We start from the raw sequence: 18,725 nt of genomic DNA on the forward strand, positions 1-18,725 counted from the left end.
GAGCCTGCAATGCTCTTGGCACAGATTCTACGAGTCTCTGGACTCTACTGGAGGGATGGATACTGTTAAGGTACAACCACTTCACCAGAAGTAAACCCTTCAGGTTCCCTGGACTAGGATAACCCAGCACTGTCAGTGCAGGATGGTGGATCCTCCGCAGGAGATGAGCTCGGGAAGAAAAAAAGTCACCAACACAATGCCAGATCGTTTGTCTTCAATTTATTTCTGCCACAGCACACAGTTTTATACATGTCAGAAGTCCGTTTTGGGGCAGGACATATTACAGATTTAGTTGCTAAGCAGACATGGAATGTGTCCAATATTATAACCCCTAACACACTCGACAGTTTCGGTTGACATATCTGCACGGTTTGCCTAGCGCTAGATGACGTGGGACTCTATCTTATTGCTGGTTTGTCTGAAGAGCAGCATGCATATTGTTAATGTTGTCAGCTCTGAGCTGTTCCTCAAAACATAATATAAATATAGGGAGATTGTGGTTTCACATTTCCAAAATAGAGGTGAGGGGAAGGCCGTGAGTTCAAGTGTCTAGACTTTCACAGAAATAGTTATGCGCGAGTACGTTATTTATGTTATTTCTGCAATAATGACAAGTTTCAGCCCCGCTGCCACGGCAACATTTCCAGTGAGATATTTTAACAATGTTAACTCTGCAACTTCTGTTAATGGCTAATCCTACAATAAGAATACAATACAATGAGTTACATGGTTACAGTAGGTTAAATAATTACTATGCCTACCAAACTTAATTATCCCCAACAGTTAGTATATCAATATGTTATATAAAAATCCTTGTACTCTGTTCTCTCAACATGCAGAGTATTATACAGTGGGTATATACAATACATAGGGGGCAATTTTACCCCAACAGACACCATTCTTCCAAAAGATATTCCCTCATTTGGGGTTTTGGGCAGTACTTTCACCTGGAAAGATGACCAGAATGTCAGTGTAAGTGAGACATGATGGGACAGACTGGAGTTTCGTGAAAGGCAGAAGTATAACATACACAGGACCTGAAATTAACAATTGTACACGGTTAACAAACTTTGAAGAACAAACTTCAAAAGAAGGAAAAAATAAATTTGATCCAATTTCAACTCATTTCTTTCATCAGGTGGTGAAAATAATGATTTGAAATGTGTTGTGTGTGCGTGTAATTGGATCAATTCTTTTGAATTTGTTCCATAATTTAAAATGTAAAATGTGTGAACTTTGAAGCAGTGTGGATCATTTGGAACAAGTGCAAAGTGTGTGGCCAAGTCTCTCCACAATCTCTCTAAAGGATATGAGGTTTGTTGGACCTTTTCAGCTGTGAAGACGTGGGTTTGGAGACACGACTATTTTAATAGACATTACCAGTCACATCTGTGAGTAAACAAGCATTGCAGTGCATGAATATTTTAGTTTTTGTTTAGAATCAATTTTGTTTTAATATTAATATTAGTGTCATACCCTATTTAGATTGAACATGTATTATACGGTATTGAGTATAATACATATCATATTCAGGTTTTCATGTTTTTTTTTAGGTTTGGCAAGGAACATCATCCAGACAGAACCACTTAACAGTTTCTCACTGTGCAGACTTCTAGTTTTTTGGGGGTCTCATACTATTCTCCATCAGAAATGACTCAGAGATCTTTTAACAGGAGATATTATAACTGACCATTATTTGATATGGTTTTCAATTATTATTATTCACACAGCCCCATTATTCATATTCATGATCTTTGAAGTCTTTTTAGAGCAGTGACATTCCTCAATGTGTTGACCAAATCTGGAAGCTTTATTCTAAGTTAGGTTTCACCAATTAATAATCATTAACATTAACATTAACTCCCTTTATTTACATTCCATTGAAAGCTCTGATTGATATCTTTGTTGGCTGTGAACTTTGACAGGTCCTATGACTCCTGCACATTCTTTTGTTTGGTCTCCACCCATTCAATGGCATTGGAGGATTCATGGGTTTGATGAAATTCTATTTGAATACTTCTCCTTATAAAAGCCAACTATTTTCATGTCCCAGCAACTGCACATTTCCATTTCTTTGAATCCACAACAGCGTGAATCAGCACCATGCCTCTGTTCATCAAAGAGAAGGCTGTTTGTGATTTTGAAAATTTGGAAGAGTTTTGGGCAAAGTATGGAGATGATTTAAAGGTATGTGATTTTTTATTTATTTATCATGTCATAATAATGCTAGCTCTAGAAAGAAAACAAAAAGGAAAAAATAAATATTTCTATATTGTTTTCTACAACAGATCTAAAACCTTTGGGAGCTATTTGTAGATTCCAATAGCTAAAGCATGAATAGATAAAAATTTAAAATATATATTAATTACCCTACTGAAATACAAAGCACAGAACAAGTGAATTAATAATACAAAATAAAAAGTAAAAAAAAACTCAACGTGAAAACACTGTAAAAAATTTATTGTTGAGAAAACGTAAAAATATGAGGCAACTTGATGCAGTAAGACTTTTGAGTTGTCTCAACAATTATTTTTTAGTACTTCTCAGTAAAGATACTTTGTTTAGCCAACGTAAATGTGTTTGTTCATGCAATGTTGATAGTGGTATTTTGCTAATAAAAATATTCTTGTCACAGCAACTGAAACAATTACTGTTGTTGAGGTAATTAATTTTTTTCTGTTTCCTGGATGGAAAAAAATGAATTTGTAAAATAAAGTGTCACTACACTATCCTTTTTTTTTAGTGATTTTATATCTATTTACAAATGACAAATATGGACTTATTCTTTTATCAGTTTCTTTTATTTTATTATTAAAGCAAATGCAAATTGTAACAATTGTATTAAGAATGTAGTGAAATGTTATATAACTCTTAAGGGATAGTTCACCCAAAAGTGTAAATTCTGTCATCATTTACACACCCTCATGTTGTTCCAAAGATATTTTGAAGAATGTTGGTAACCAGACAGTTGACAATAGCCATTGACTTACATAGTAGGAAAAAAAAATACTATGGACATCAATGGTCGTCAACTGTGTGTACACAAAAGTGTACTTGAGGTTTTTAGGATAGGAAAAGTTAAGAGAATAGAGAAGCCCAAACAGGTATGCCAGAGCAGTAAAGGGAACAGGGAGATCTTCCAGAACAACAACCTCCTCCAGTACAACAGCAATGTTCTGGATCATTGGTGATGTTGTTTGGGTGTTATCTTCCAACACATAGAGAATGCCAACAGAGACCCCTTTTGTTTTATCTTCAGTTTCCTGTGACACAAACACAATAGGAATACACTCACCTAAAGGATTATTAGGAACACCTGTTCAGTTTCTCATTAATGCAATTATCTAACCAACCAATCACATGGCAGTTGCTTCAATGCATTTAGGGGTGTGGTCCTGGTCAAGACAATCTCCTGAACTCCAAACTGAATGTCTGAATGGGAAAGAAAGGTGATTTAAGCAATTTTGAGCGTGGCATGGTTGTTGGTGCCAGACGGGCCAGTCTGAGTATTTCACAATCTGCTCAGTTACTGGGATTTTCACGCACAACCATTTCTATGGTTTACAAAGAATGGTGTGAAAAGGGAAAAACATCCAGTATGCGGCAGTCCTGTGGGCGAAAATGCCTTGTTGATGCTAGAGGTCAGAGCAGAATGGGCCGACTGATTCAAGCTGATAGAAGAGTAACTTTGACTGAAATAACCACTCGTTACAACCGAGGTATGCAGCAAAGCATTTGTGAAGCCACAACACGTACAACCTTGAGGCGGATGGGCTTCAACAGCAGAGGACCCCACCGGGTACCACTCATCTGAACTACAAATAGGAAAAAGAGGCTACAATTTGCACAAGCTCATCAAAATTGGACAGTTGAAGACTGAAAAAATGTTGCCTGGTCTGATGAGTCTCGATTTCTGTTGAGACATTCAGATGGTAGAGTCAGAATTTGGCATAAACAGAATGAGAACAAGGATCCATCATGCCTTGTTACCACTGTGCAGGCTGGTGGTGGTGGTGTAATGGTGTGGGGGATGTTTTCTTGGCACACTTTAGGCCCCTTAGTGCCAATTGGGCATCATTTAAATGCCACGGCCTACTTGAGCATCGTTTCTGACCATGTCCATCCCTTTATGACCACCATGTACCCATCCTCTGATGGCTACTTCCAGCAGGATAATGCACCATGTCACAAAGGTCGAATCATTTTTAAATGGTTTCTTGAACATGACAATGAGTTCACTGTACTAAACTGGCCCCCACAGTCACCAGATCTCAACCCAATAGAGCATCTTTGGGATGTGGTGGAACGGGAGCTTTGTGCCCTGGATGTGCATCCCACAAATCTCCATCAACTACAAGATGCTATCCTATCAATATGGGCCAACATTTCTAAAGAATGCTTTCAGCACCTTGTTGAATCAATGCCACATAGAATTAAGGCAGTTCTGAAGGCGAAAGGGGGTCAAACACAGTATTAGTACGGTGTTCCTAATAATCCTTTAGGTGAGTGTATATTTTAGTTTAAAATTAAAGTTGTTAATGTTTTATTCTCAAAGAAAAAAAAAGTAAAAAGCAAGTGGTATTTTAATGTTTTAAGACTATGAATAGACTATGCATTAGATTAATTTTCAACTTTGTAGTGGTAAATAGTTTTATAATGTGAAATCATTAATCAAAAGTTAATATTATAATAAAACAGATAACAAAGAATTGCATGAACAGGTCTAGAACAAGTTTTATTTGCAAAAGATCACAATGACGCATGTGTGTTGTGTTGACAAGAGAGCAGACGTTCTCACCCGGAAGCGCTTCACTGTTTAAAAGCAGGGGAAGAGGGATGCTGTATGCAAGCTTTGTTTATTAAATTCTACATTGATGTTGCTTTAGGTCTTGGTTTGTTTTCTGAAAATGGTGCTTCCAGGATGGGTGAGAACATCTACTCTTGCGTCAATACAACACGCATTTATTGGAGATTTATTTTTTGTGAATAAAAGACGTCTTTTTTGTTTTGCACATACAGCATTTGTGTCACTTCACAAACTAGAGATTAAACCACTAGAGTCACATGGGCTACTTTTTAACTGTTTTTACTACCTTTCTTGGGCTTGAAAGTGGTAGTGGTGTAGGCTGTCAATAGAGGCACTGAAATCTCTCAGATTTCATTACAGATATCTTCATTTGTGTTCCGAAAATGAAAAGTCTTACATGTTTAAAATGAGATAAGGGTGAATAAATTATTACAGAATTTACATTTTTTGATGAACTAACCCTTTAAGCCAGTGGTCTCAAACTCAATTCCTGGAGGGCCACAGCTCTGCACAGCTTTTCTCCAACCCTAATGAAACACACCTGATCCAGCTAATCAAGGTCTTCAGGATTACTAGAAACTTCCAAGCAGGTGTGAGTTGGAGCTGGTTGGAGCTAAACTCTGCAGAGCTGTGGCCCTCAGGAATTGAGTTTGAGACCACTGCTAAACTCACTACTAAACACCACTACTAAGCCTTTTGAAGTTTTTGATACATACTTTACACTTCTTGAATAGCTCAGTTGGGTTCTCACAAAGAAAGACAGGCAGGCCTTCCAAAGCAGCAGTCCTCCTGTGATTAACAATGTCTGTTGTCTTGAAAAACATACAAAAGAAACAACCAAATAGCCAAAGTATGAAAAGTGTATTTATTATCAGCCAAAGTAACAAAGATAAAACCATCAAAACACTGAAATTTAACTTACCCTTCATCAAGTCTTTCTAGGAGCACAACCATGTCCTGACTGAAAGCTCCTTTTCTGGCTCTGTAAAGTTTCAGGAGCTTAGGTGTGCACATGTCAACGGCTGCCATGAAGACTCCCAGAAGGGCTTTGTTGGTGATTCGAAAAAAATTCCTCACAAATCTGTTCATAACAAACAATTCAATTGTATTGACGAAACTTGAAACACTGCATTAAGTCCTTAGATCATCCTGGAAAATAGAAAATTATCAGTTAGAACCTTATATTGTAAAAATCCCAACCTTATATTAATTACAATTTTTATAAAAAATTAAAATGTAATGCATTTAAGAGCCATATTCTACACTTTTACAACATATTTTATCTTTATGTCCCCATATTTAAAATCATATGATCTACATCTCTATGAAATCTCTGAATATTTTTTAAATAATTATCTGTTCTATACACACACATATACATATTTACATACATATGTGTACGTGTGAAATTTTAACGATGAAACCGCACATAGAAACGGCTAACATACATTTACATAATAGTTTATCCATCCATACATTGTGTAAGTGAGGCTTTCACATTTACACATTAAACATTTACACATTACACGTTCTACCTCACCGGTTAAATGATTCCCACATCTCTCCGCATCTTCTTTCTCTCTCACAAACACGCAGAACAGATACACAATCAGCGCCACCTACAGACAAAAAAACCTCAGCGAACAATAAACGACTTAAATAATTGTATGGTAAACAGACATATTACTCGCTAATTTCAGTTTCGTTTATCTTGGCTATTGTATTGAAACTTTATCATGTGTACAATTATTTATTATTTATTTAATTATTTACTTGGCAAGTATTATCGTGTAATATAAGCGGGATAATATACTGAGTGCTGGGATCCCGGTCACTTAATTGAAATGCTTAAAATAAATTATCTAATCTATGATGATCTGTCTAGTGAACTTTAATGAGCTGATCTTCCTCTGACCAGTGACACAGACATAAACCATGTTAGGCCACAAGCTGTTTTTTGTGCATTTAGCCTACATAAAACATTTTTGTTAATGGCAACGGTGCTTCCATGATATGTCTTTTAATGTATAATTATAATTATGCCAATATATGAGTTAAGACATCATTAAAAAAAAAACTATACATGAATTATTCAGTTTAACAATTTGCATTTTTAACCTTACACAATAATTCATATATCTAATAACACACCGTCAGCTCAGAAATATGCAATTCATTGCATGCATAAAATTAAAAGTAATATTAATACTAACCTAAAGCCGTATGGCAATATTTAGATCCTCGAAGAATCAGGATGAGCGAACTCCAACACAGCACTGATAAAATGAGGAGCTAAACCACAATGGAGAAGGAAACCCCGTGCATTCGGCACGATTTTCTGGCTCATCACGCATGCGCAAACTATTTAGATCTTACCATTGCTGTTCAACATAAAAATGTTTGTCCAGAAAACTTTGTTAAACATGTAGCGGTGACATTTTGGAGAATGTTGTTAAACTAACATGTATTTTTATGATTCACAGTTATTCACAATTCCTAATATATGTGACTCAAAAAGCACAGTATGCTGGAGAAATGGTAATTTCATTTTTTACAGTGAACAAACTCCACATTAAAATACTTTAGTTAAAACAAAGATACAAGATTAAAACAGTTGCACGTGAAAATTAAATAGCATCCGTAAGAGCTCCTGAGGTGGACCGTGGAGACAATGGATTTGTAAACTAAAACCAGGGAGATCCACACCAAACTGATGACTAGAGCAAGTAACAGCAATATTAACGCAGTTCCTCTCTGGGCAACCCGCTATTTTAATACTAACTAAGGTTTCCCAAGCGAGAATACGCGTTTCTCTGTAGGCCATAGTTCTCCCACTTCGGGGGCTTTTGTGCCCCTTTTCCACTGGTATATCCGTGCCATAACCAAACCAAACCAAGAAGATAATTATCTTTTAAATACGATAAACCATATGCATGGATTATATGTAGGGCTTCACATTATTTGATTGTTAATGTTACCCAGCTTACACACACCACTGTGGCAACAGTCTGTTAGCAGGGTAATTGTCTCCATAGTGGTAACATTAGGATTACAAACTTTGATAAGTAATTATGTTTTTGCACATGGAACATTACATGATACATTAAGCATTTTAGACTGTGTCGTGCCATAATGAAATACAATACACACACTGTTAAACAATACAAGCTTATTTTTGGGTTGTATACCTGCTGAATTGCTTTCTAGTATCGTACCCAGCTAACACAACGTTGTGGCAATGTTATGTGTTAGCTGGGTAGTATTATAATGCCACAATTAGATGTAATATTAATGCTTTACATTGCATGCACAAAACCCATCAAGAATAGGGTTTTATGGTGTAGCGCCCAGGACCTCGGGTGCAAATAAGGAGCAGCGTTGTGGGAGAAGTTTAAAATGGAATCAAGTTTAAAATGGATTAAAATGCACAAAACGCAAACAGCGCAGTGCAAGTGTGAGGATCAGCAGCGCGGATTTCAAACAAAGCCCGTCTTCCGTCTTCCGTCTTCCGTCTTCCGTCTTCCGTCTTCCGTCTTCCGTCTTCCGTCTTCCGTCTTCCGTCTTCCGTCTTCCGTCTTCCGTCTTCCGTCTTCCGTCTTCCGTCTTCCGTCTTCCGTCTTCCGTTGCTCCGGCCCAACCTGCTCCTGTCAGCAGCACTGGTGACACAGGGGCTTTAAATGCGCTGTTCAATTATTCAATTATCCAATTAAACATGGCACTGCATGAGGACTGCAGGGGGAGGACACAAATTAAACCAGCAAATGTGAAATGCGTGTAGGTAATTTAAGTGCAAAACGTGCAGTGGACTGAGACTGCTACAAGGGCATTGGGTTTTAGATAAGCAACTATTAAATAATCGTTTTAATCAAGTTTTGGAGCTATTTTGAAAACTTGTGTGCTCACTTGTTTTTGTAATAGCTGGCTGCGTTGAACACAAAGCTGAACCATTTGAAATCCAACGTGATTCGCTGATTAATTTACAACTGATTTACAAAAAATAGAAACCATGTTTAAAGAAAATAGCTTGTTTTAATTGTTTTAAAGGGCGTAATTAGAAATTACATTATATATATGTAATTTCTAATTACGCCCTTTCTAATAACCTGCAACATTATTGTCTGAAGCTGTTTTATGTGAACCTGGAGTTTTATTGGTTAAAATGGGCGCGTCTGCTCCTATTGGTTAGAAAAGTTTGTTTGGCACAGTGCATGATTGACAATTGGTCTGTTCATCTGGAAGTTCTTTGGTTTGTTTCGAAGTTTGTCTGTTTATATTAATGTATAGCCGCATGAATTACACAGTTGATTGATGTAATTATGGATTAAATGACACACGAATCAGACAAAGTAATAAACAACTTGACAGATTCCTGGATTAATTTACTCCTGTATGACCAAATTGCCGGCTGAATGGCCAAATTGATGGATTTCTGACTGAATTTCCCAGTGAACTACCAGATTTACGGACAAAGACTTTTGGCACAAACGGCGCTCCATATTAATAGACGGACACTGATTGGCTGGAGGTTGAGATGGGCTGCGATTAAACCAATCAGTTCAACTCAGGGGTGAACCACGTCCATAGCCCCGGCCTGTATGTTAATCTGACCCAGGCACCGCACCCAGCATGTATTTAATTGTGTCTCTTCACGCCAAGCCATCGTGTAAAACAACACACTGACGCGCTGCCATGTCATGTGTGTTGATAGTTTGGTGGTTTTATGTTCTGTTGTCTAATACATTGACTGTTCTTATTTTCTTTAAATGCATCAGATTGTTTTGTTTTTGTTTCTTTTAGTTTTCTTTGTTTATCTGATGCATTTCCCATTAATTTCAATGTATTAGACTGTTTTGCTTAATTGTTTATTTTCTCTTGGCCATTTGAGCACACCTTTATTTAATGCATTTTGTTTTGAATCCACTTTTGTATTTTGGTTAAAGTCACGATAGGATTTTAAAAGTTTTAAATGATTTTAGAATTTAATTTTTTTAAATGTTTAATCATTAAAATTTTGAATGTTTTTATTGTGTAATGTAAACAACTTTTACCAATAAAACAGTATGTGTGTTTGAGAGTTCATTCAGTCACTGCCCAAGCAATGTAAAGCATTAGGATTACACTGAATTTTGGCATTACAATACTAAAATACTATAAAGCAATTCAGCAGGGATAAAATGCAAGAATAAGCTTGTATTGTTGAAAAGCGTGTGCATTGTATTTAATTATGGCAATACGCCGATCATTTTTGTATATATGTATTGTTTTGTATTTTGGCACTAGAAAGCTTCCATAGCACATGACAATCTGGTAAATGAATTAACACAAACTAATATTTATCACAAGGCCCTAACACGTTGCTACAGTGAGGTCTATGGAAAACCTTACTTTAAATAGATTAGAGAATTGCTTGAACTGACAGCGGATGCATTTTGTTTTACAGCCTACGGCACAGAAGTTCCTAGACCAACAACCTCATTGCAAATCGCAACACTTACTTTATGTTTTCCAAAGGGAATATGCAACAGTTGATCTTGCTCATGGTAGGCATTTTTAATTGTATGAAATTTTAATTGCAAGTTGGTAGGAGTACACTAGTGAGATTTGACCTCCTCCTGTGGTGTTTGCCTCGTTATAGGGCTCCATCAGTGCCTGTGCCCTCTGCTGTGTTATCAGTGAGAGCTGCATCAGTCCTCCCTCGCAGAGGAGAGGATGGCTTGGTATCTTGTGTGTTAGCTGCTTATATCCCTCCTGTGTGACCTGTGACGAAGGATGGAAGGATTGATTTTATTGTATTGTATCAAATTTTTATTCTTTCTTTGCAGGAGTTGTGAAAACAATTGGCACTGATCAGGCAACAACTTGCCACATGATTGTCCTCCATTGCCCAAGTAGGTGGCTCTACATTTTGAGTTAATGTCAGAGATGTTTAGTTCTTGTCATGGAATTGTCCTTTGTGATCTAAATGAACTCCAAACTATTAGATCAAAAACTTTGATTGGACTTTTTTCATTACTGCCAGCTATTAAGCATTTGCAATGATGTGGGCAAATTAGTAATTAAATTAGCAAAAGTATTAATTTTGTTTTTCTCGAATTAAATGCAAGGAAATTGTGTACAAACTCTGTTATGAGTTATTCTGGGGTCCCTTCTTTTTAGAAACCACAACTTAATTTAGCAAACTCAAACAGATAGCGTAAAAGGTGGACAAAATCAAGATAAGGATTGTTTCTTTATCTGAGCCTCTTGGCCATTCATTAGTGACTTTGCTTTTGACAAGGACAGGGAATTCTGTTTCCACGTGGGCTCTTATTGATGAATGTGTTCTTTAGTGCAAATGTCTTGACATCCTGCAGGACTGAAACATGAATTATCTTCTTGTCAGGCACAGGCATTGTCAGTCTGGCTCACATTGATGGAACTAAAGTCCCTGTCGGTGTGAAGGGTATGATCGACGACATAAAGACTTTGATGCCTTCCTTTCCAACGTATGTATCTACAACCTTTTGTTAAATACATTAAAGGAAGCATTATCTATCAGAAGTAAGAACACAATACAAATATCTTCTTATATAGTGCCCAGTGTTCTCCCTACCATTGTACTGGGGGAGGACTAATATTACAAGTGCTGTCAGAAGAGATGCGTCTTGATAAGCGCCGGAATGAGGTCAAGGACTCTGCTGTTTTGACTTCGGTGGGCAGGTCGTTCCACCACTTAGGGGCCAGGGATGAGAAGGAGCGGCTCTGGAGGAAGGAGAGTGGAGAGGAGGCAGAGTTAGTCTTCTGGCACTGGAGGAGCGCAGTGGTCTGGTGGGGATGTATGGAGAGACATGTGACTGAAGGTAGCTTGGTGCAGTGTGGTTGAGACAGCGGTAGGTCAGGGTCAAAGTCTTGAACTGGATGTGTGCCGCTATCGGGAGCCAGTGGAGGGAGCGGAGCAGTGGAGTAGCGTGTGCGAATCATGGCAGAGAGAATACCAGACGAGCCGCAGAGTTCTGGATGAGCTGGAGCGGCGGGTAGTGGATGGAGGCAGGCTGGCCAGGAGGGAGTTGCAGTAGTCCAGGCTGGAGAGGACCAGTGACTGGACGAGTAGCTGAGTCGAGTAGTCATTGAGGAAGGGACGGGGAAGGGATGTTGCTCAGGAAGAATCTGCAGGTGCGCGTCAGCGTGGTGATGTGTTGGGAGTAGGAGAGCGCAGGATCGAGGGTGACTTCTAGATTTTTACCGGAAGAAGAAGGAGAGAGTGTGGTGGATTCCAAGGGGATCGAGATGGGGAGGTCAGCAGAAGGTGAGGAAGAGTGGGGGAAAAAGAGAAGATCCGATTTGGAGAGGTTGAGCTTGAGGTGGTGAGAGTGCATCCAGGCGGAAATGGCAGACAAGCAGGAAGAGATGCGTGAGGGGATGAGAGGGTCAGAAGAGGGAAAAGACAGGAAGATCTGGGCATCATCAGCGTAGAAGTGGTAGGAGAAACCATGGGAAGCGATGAGGGGGTCCAGGGAGCAAGTGTAGAGAGAGAACAGGAGCGGGCCCAGGACGGAGCCTTGGGGAACGCCTGTGAGGAGAGGTTGGGGGGTGGATGAGGAGCCTCGCCATGTCACTTGGTAGGACCAGTCACTGAGGTAGGAGGAGAACCAGGTGAGAGCAGTCCCAGAGATCCCAAGGTCAGCGAGGCAGGAGAGGAGGATGGAGTGATCAACGGTGTCAAATGCTGCAGAGAGGTCAAGGAGGATGAGGACTGAGGAGAGGGAGGCTGCCAGAGCGCGGCTGAGGGAGTCAGTGACAGTCAGGAGAGCTGTCTCAGTGGAGTGAGCTGTGCGGAAGCCGGATTGCAGAGGATCAAGGAGCGAGTGTTGGGACAGAAAGTCCGAGAGCTGACGGTGGACTGCTCGCTCGAGAGTCTTGGAGAGGAAGGGAAGTAGGGAGACAGGGCGGTAGTTCTGAGGAGAGGTGGCATCAAGGGTTGGTTTCTTGAGCAGTAGGATGACAGCAGCTTGTTTAAATGCAGAGGGGAAATAGCCAGAGTGGAGTAAGGAGTTGAGGAGGGATTAGATGAAGGGGAGAAGATCAGGAGCTGTTGCTTGGAAGAGACGAGAAGGGAGAGGGTCCAGGTCACACGTTGTGGGTTTGTGACGTAGGAGGAGAGTGGAGACTTCAGCATCTGAGAGAGGTGAGAATGAAGAAAAGGAAGCTTGGTCGGTGGGAGGTTTCGGTGTGATGAGGGTGGAGTATTGAAGAGCCTGCGGATGTCTGCAATCTTGGAGGAGAAGAAGGAGGCAAAATCATCAGCAGTGAGAGATGGGGGAGGAGGAGGGGGAGGGGGGGCAAGGAGGGAGGAGAAGGTGGAGAAGAGTTTGCGGGGGTTGTTGACAGTGGATTCGAAGAGAGATTGGAAGTAAGACTTCTTGGCTGAGGTGAGAGAGGACGAGAATGTGGACAGTAGGGAGCGGTAGAGTTCGAGGGCAGCTGGGAGTTTGGTCCTTTTCCACTTCTGTTCGGCGGCACGCAGACTAGTTCGGGTTGCACGGAGAACAGCAGAGAGCCAAGGCTGAGGAGGGGAGGGACGGGCAGGATGAGACGTGAGAGGTGAGAGGACACATGACACACTTGGCACACGAACCCCCCCCCATCATGTGTCTGAAGTTTGTTTGTCAACAAGGGTTCTGACTGGTATTTATTATGCCTCTGCCTAGAAAAGTGAACTGCCCCCATCCGTTGTACAATCCACTCGCACCCCCACCCCCCCGTTGATTATACACTAGCCCCTCCCTGCCTATGCACATTCGTGGGGGAAACACTGGTGCCCTTCATGCTGAGGTCTCACATAACTAAAAACAAGCAAAACAGCCTATACACAAAATACAACTACAGTCAGAGTCAATAACATATTTATATTTATACTTCAAATATTCAAAAGTATGGCATGTACAGTCCAAGACTATCCATTGGACACCCAATGAGCTAACTCTGTGTTTATACATTATACATTTGTTTATAGTACTTCATGATTAAATAAATAAATCCCATTTTAATATCATAAGCAAGTTCACTGATGTGGCCCTTCACAGTATTGTAGAATGGAAGTCATATGGAAGTCTAAGGTAACAGCATTTCTCAATTTCATTGGGAGGGGTTTCTCTCTGTCAGTGTGACCCCATAGTGAGGGGATGCTACGGAATAAAAATATTTAGTGTCTGTTGTAGCCACTACACCTCTGGAGGTAATTCACTACCACAAACAGTTTTTGTTTTACCCCTCCCAAAATAACACACTTCATAAAAAGCAGAATATGTTTCCCACTGCACAAATGCAAGTATAATAAATACATTGAAAACAACAAATAAAACATGGCATTAATTAAGTATAATTATAGGATGTACAAGAAACATAAAATACAAGTTGGAACTTGCAACAACATGCATTAATAACTCTGCTTCCTTCCTATGAAGGAATGTGTTATAACCAGAGTTTCTAAAATGAGAAACTGCTGTAATACCAGACTTCAAATGTAGTTTGAAAGAGAGTTCTGTATTCAAGCTAGAAATTCTTTATACCAGAAGATGGAAGAATGGAGTTGCCTTCAATGTTAAAACGTAATCATTTATTTTGCATTTTCAGGCAACTAACACTGTAACTGTTTCCAACAGGCTGGATCTGTACATGGTTGGTGGTTTCCATGATGAGAGACGCATTTCCTCTGAGAACAGCATGATGCTTCTCAGTAAGTGTGCCTGAGCTCGGAAAGGGTCTCCTGTCAGATTAAGAAAGTCCCATTCACACTGAAATGCCATCAAAATACACACAGTGTTTGCCTGCTTTTTTCCTATTGCTCCCCATTCACTCTGGCTTTGAAAGCCGACAAAATACCATTTTACCGAGAATGCAGGCATTAGCATTGTGGCCTTGGGAGCAAGACGCTACAGAAGACTGTGGACTGCTTGTTTGTAAAAGTGCAATAATTTCCCCGTTTTGCCAGTTTCTTCCATTGTGTTTACTGGGCAATTGGTTCTGACCAGGGCGTCGGTTCGACTCATTACCAAGAACAAATAATCAGGAGGGATGCAAACGATGCGTCAGTCTAGGTGCGTGTTCGTGCTGTGCCCAGGTCATCAGGTTGTGTGATTTAGCGGTGTGGTCACTGGACCCAACAGTCACAGATCATCTGAACCAGTGAACCCAGTATGAGTGTGTGGGACTTGACATATTCTGCAGCAAAGTTAAATCAACTGAAATAAATGAGAAAGAAAGGATGACATGACATTGTGTGCATATCTATCTCTACCAAAAGTCTGGGTGTGCAGCTCTGCGATTGATCGATTGCTCAAAACTTATTTTATTTTTCATTTTTTTAAAGTTTGACATTACTGCCTTAAAATCTAATTAAATAATTCAAAACAAACCACCGTCAGTGTCACTGTAATGCACGTGTGCCTGTATAGAGAGGGAATATTTTGCATGATGTATTGTTGTATAATTCCTGACACACGTGTGACAATAGTTACATCACATCTGTCACCAACCTGTTTGTTCTTCAGAAACACTCAGAATTGCTGCGACTGCATTATTTTCTACCTCCGCCATGTCTAACGGTCCGTTTCTTGTTACGGTCACAGGTTCTTGGTCAAAGGAGGCTTAACCTTGTCAAATCCGCCCCTATTCTGACTGGTTACGCCGGTTAGCTGACGCACTGCGTCGACAACGCAAGGACGTGATGCGTCATAACAAATGTTTTTGATGGCTAGCCATAATGAGCAGGAAGGTTCTAGGTCCTGAGAGCCAGATAAGGGCAGCAAAAAAGTATCTAGGCTAGTTGAATACTCATATATGATTTAAAGTGGAATTAACAAGAATACTGATTTTAATTTATTTTACAGTACGTGTGATTGAACACAGGTGTGTCTTTAGCCTGTATTTTAGATTCACTTTTCTTTCCTAACCTTGTTTCAGGGGAATTTATGAAGCAGGACATAGACATTAATCTTCAGCTGGCCTGTGTGTCAGGTAATGCCACTTCTGTCATTAACAAACATACAACATGCGTGTAAGTGATTAGTATAACAGTTTTCATAATTGTATTCTACTGTGTAATGGTTCTTGTTTTGTAGAGCTCAATGATGTTGTCAAGGAAGAGAATCACTGGCCGAAAGTGTACGGCATCGGTAAGAACAGTGTCACACCTACACAACCGAAATGCAAAATAGTTCCAGGTTACCTTCACTTTCAATCTGTATATTGTCAAAGTGTATCCTCTTTTAATGTAAAATAGTAAGATTCAAAGCAAGGATAATATAAATAAAAGGAGAGTAAAAGCAAGAAACACATGCCTAATTCAAAAAATAAAATATATGAAAATACATAATGAGTGAGGCAGAGATCTTGTACAATAGCCCAGCTTGTGTGGACTCAGAGTTGAACTGGTGTTAAACTATACATTATGAAAAAAAATTCTCCTGTTTAGAGATGGCAATAAACCTACACCATGAAAAAGTATTAGCCCCGTCTGCTCTTCTGCATTTGTGCGTATTTATGACAAAAATCAGATCATCAGTTATCAGGTCTTCAACCAAAACCTATTAGATAACAAATAACACAAATATTCTTTAATAAATAAATGAAATAAGTAAGTTATGCAGCACTCAATGCCCTTGTGTGAAAAAGTAATCACCCCTTCCTGTCCGTAATTCTGACAAGTCTCTCTCTTTTGGATCACTCTTCCATGCAGAACTGCTTCAACTCAGTGACGTTTGTGGGTTTTCAAGCATGGACTGCTAGTCTCATGTCTTGCCACAACAACAATGGGGTTTAGGTCTGGACTTCGACTAGACCATTCAAAAACTTTGTATTTCTTGTTCTTCGGCCATTCTAATATGCATTGCGTGTAGAATGCTGTCTATGAGGTTCTTACTGTGGAATGCAGTGTTTGGTTTTTGCAAGACATAATGGTACCCATGTCGGTCAAAAGGTTTCACTTTTGACTCATCCGTCCAAAGAATATTGTTCCAAAACTCTTGAGGATCATCATGTTTTTTGGCAAACTTGAGACGAGCATTCATGTTCTTCTTAGTGAGCAGTGGTTTCCACCTTGCTATTCTGCCATGAATGCCATTTGTTTGTTTCTGATGGTGGAGTCATGAACATTGACCTAAGCCGAGGCAAGACAGCCCTGCAGATGCCTGGGTGATCTTCCAGGGTTCTTTGTGGCTTTCTGAACGATTTTACGCCTTGCTCTTGGAGAGATTTTGGCAGGACAGCCACTCCTGGGGAGTTTCACTACTGTGCCAAACTTTCTGTATATGGACAGTATGACTGACTGTGGTTCGGTGGAGCCACAGGGCCTTAGAAATGGCTGTGTAACCCTTTCCAGACTGATAGACATCATAACTTTTTGCCTGAGCTTTTCAGGAATTTCTTTTGGCCCGTGTCATGATGTGCCTCTAGAACATCACTCAGAGATAGTCAGATTTATATAAGTAGGCCTTACTATCCCAATAACTTTTTCACACCTGAAATTTACATTAAATTACCTTGCACACCAAAGAAATAAAAGAAGCACCAAACTTTGGTTTCATTTTATTCTCTCAGACTCCCTCTATATACTACTACAACCCACAAAAAAGCAGACAATGAGACAGGGGGGCAAACATGTTATCATGCAAATATACTGCATGTGCATAGGTGTGTGCATGAGTCCATGTGTGTGTGTGTGTAGGTGTGTGTAGGTGTGTGTGTAGGTGTGTGTAGGTGTGTGTGTGTGTGTGTGTGTGTGTGTGTGTGTAGGTGTAGGTATGTGCATGTGTGTGTGTGTGTAGGTGTGTGTGTGAGTGTGCACACACATTTATTTTCAATGTTTACAGTACACTTACGTGAATGTATTTATCATTCATATTGCAGGAGTTCAACTTCAAGGCCTGTCGATCTCTGTTTACCCAGCTAAATTTCCAACCAGACTACCTGAGACAAATCTCAGAGGAGCCAGACTCTCCATGGACAGAACGGTACAGACAAATTCAGTTCTTAAATCATTTAAGAATTGTATCCTTATGTTAAAATAATAAACATTGAACTGCCACTTTCTATGTTTACGTAATTTATGATCTTGTTCTTGTATCCTTCTTATTCTGCAGATGCGACGTGTGTACGACCAAACAAAAGGTGTACTGACCCTCGGGCCGTACACGTGGTTCGCAAATATTCTGAAGAGTGAGGATGCCAGCCGGAATTTGACGGACGGTGAAATCCGGAGGGTAAAATACTTCTTCTTGACTACTTTTTTGTGGTTATGTAGGGTATAAAGAAAAACGAACAGATTTTAAGTACTTGTGTGTGGTGTGTGTGGTTCAATCAGAATATATGGCTGTGTACTTAAACTGCCTCCCCACATCACTGTTCTTAGTGTATTTGCCTAAAGACTGCAACACTGTCAAGACTGTCTTAAAATCCAAATATATTCTTTATTTTTTGGCAGAAATTTTCAACCTCCCCTCTGGTTGAAGAGCCAGAATTCCCACAAATGCTTCGGGATTCGTACAAGTACCTTGCTGACAATGTGATGCTTACTTCAACTGGGAAGATGCCTCTTGTGTATGAAATGAATGGCAATGGAGACTGGATCCTTCGCACCAACCTGTCTCAATAAATATTTGAATTTGCTGAGTTTTCAACAGTAATTCAAAAGAACATCAGAATTAATAAAATGAATATATAGAACTCACTGTCTCTGGTGGAGAACAGAACTGTCACAAAAATAACATTTGATTTGCTCCTAATCTTAGTAATAAGAATCAAGTATACCTTAAATTACATGCATGAATAACAATACAGTTTTGTATTTTAATTGGCTTAGCAATTGTGGTTGTATCTAAATAAAGAGAGGATTTGTCATATGAGTTTTAGTCATTCCAAAGATCGTGCTTCAAGTGAGAAA

The 18,725-nt window shown here is 39.6% G+C and overlaps 1 protein-coding gene across 1 annotated transcript; it reads left to right on the forward strand.

The window, feature by feature from the left end:
- The first annotated feature begins 2,043 nt into the window (after positions 1-2,043).
- Positions 2,044-18,687, forward strand: LOC136752421 (protein N-terminal asparagine amidohydrolase). Its single transcript, XM_066707729.1, has 10 exons — positions 2,044-2,187; positions 10,248-10,347; positions 10,630-10,695; positions 11,190-11,292; positions 14,449-14,522; positions 15,749-15,802; positions 15,907-15,960; positions 17,693-17,796; positions 17,926-18,045; positions 18,267-18,687. Exons 1-10 carry the CDS (start codon positions 2,104-2,106, stop codon positions 18,435-18,437), a joined length of 930 nt encoding a protein of 309 aa, XP_066563826.1. The 5' UTR covers positions 2,044-2,103; the 3' UTR covers positions 18,438-18,687.
- The last annotated feature ends 38 nt before the right edge of the window (positions 18,688-18,725 follow it).

This window comes from Amia ocellicauda, chromosome 7 (assembly GCF_036373705.1).
Source record: "Amia ocellicauda isolate fAmiCal2 chromosome 7, fAmiCal2.hap1, whole genome shotgun sequence".
NCBI classification, from domain to species: Eukaryota; Metazoa; Chordata; class Actinopteri; order Amiiformes; family Amiidae; genus Amia; species Amia ocellicauda.

Coding starts and splice junctions, on each gene's coding strand:
- LOC136752421 (XM_066707729.1), top strand. CDS start 2,104: ATGCCTCTGTTCATCAAAGAGAAGGCTGTTTGTGATTTTGAAAATTTG. Junction 10,348..10,629: donor AACAGTTGATCTTGCTCATG/GTAGGCATTTTT, acceptor CTTTCTTTGCAG/GAGTTGTGAAAACAATTGGC. Junction 10,696..11,189: donor GATTGTCCTCCATTGCCCAA/GTAGGTGGCTCT, acceptor TCTTCTTGTCAG/GCACAGGCATTGTCAGTCTG.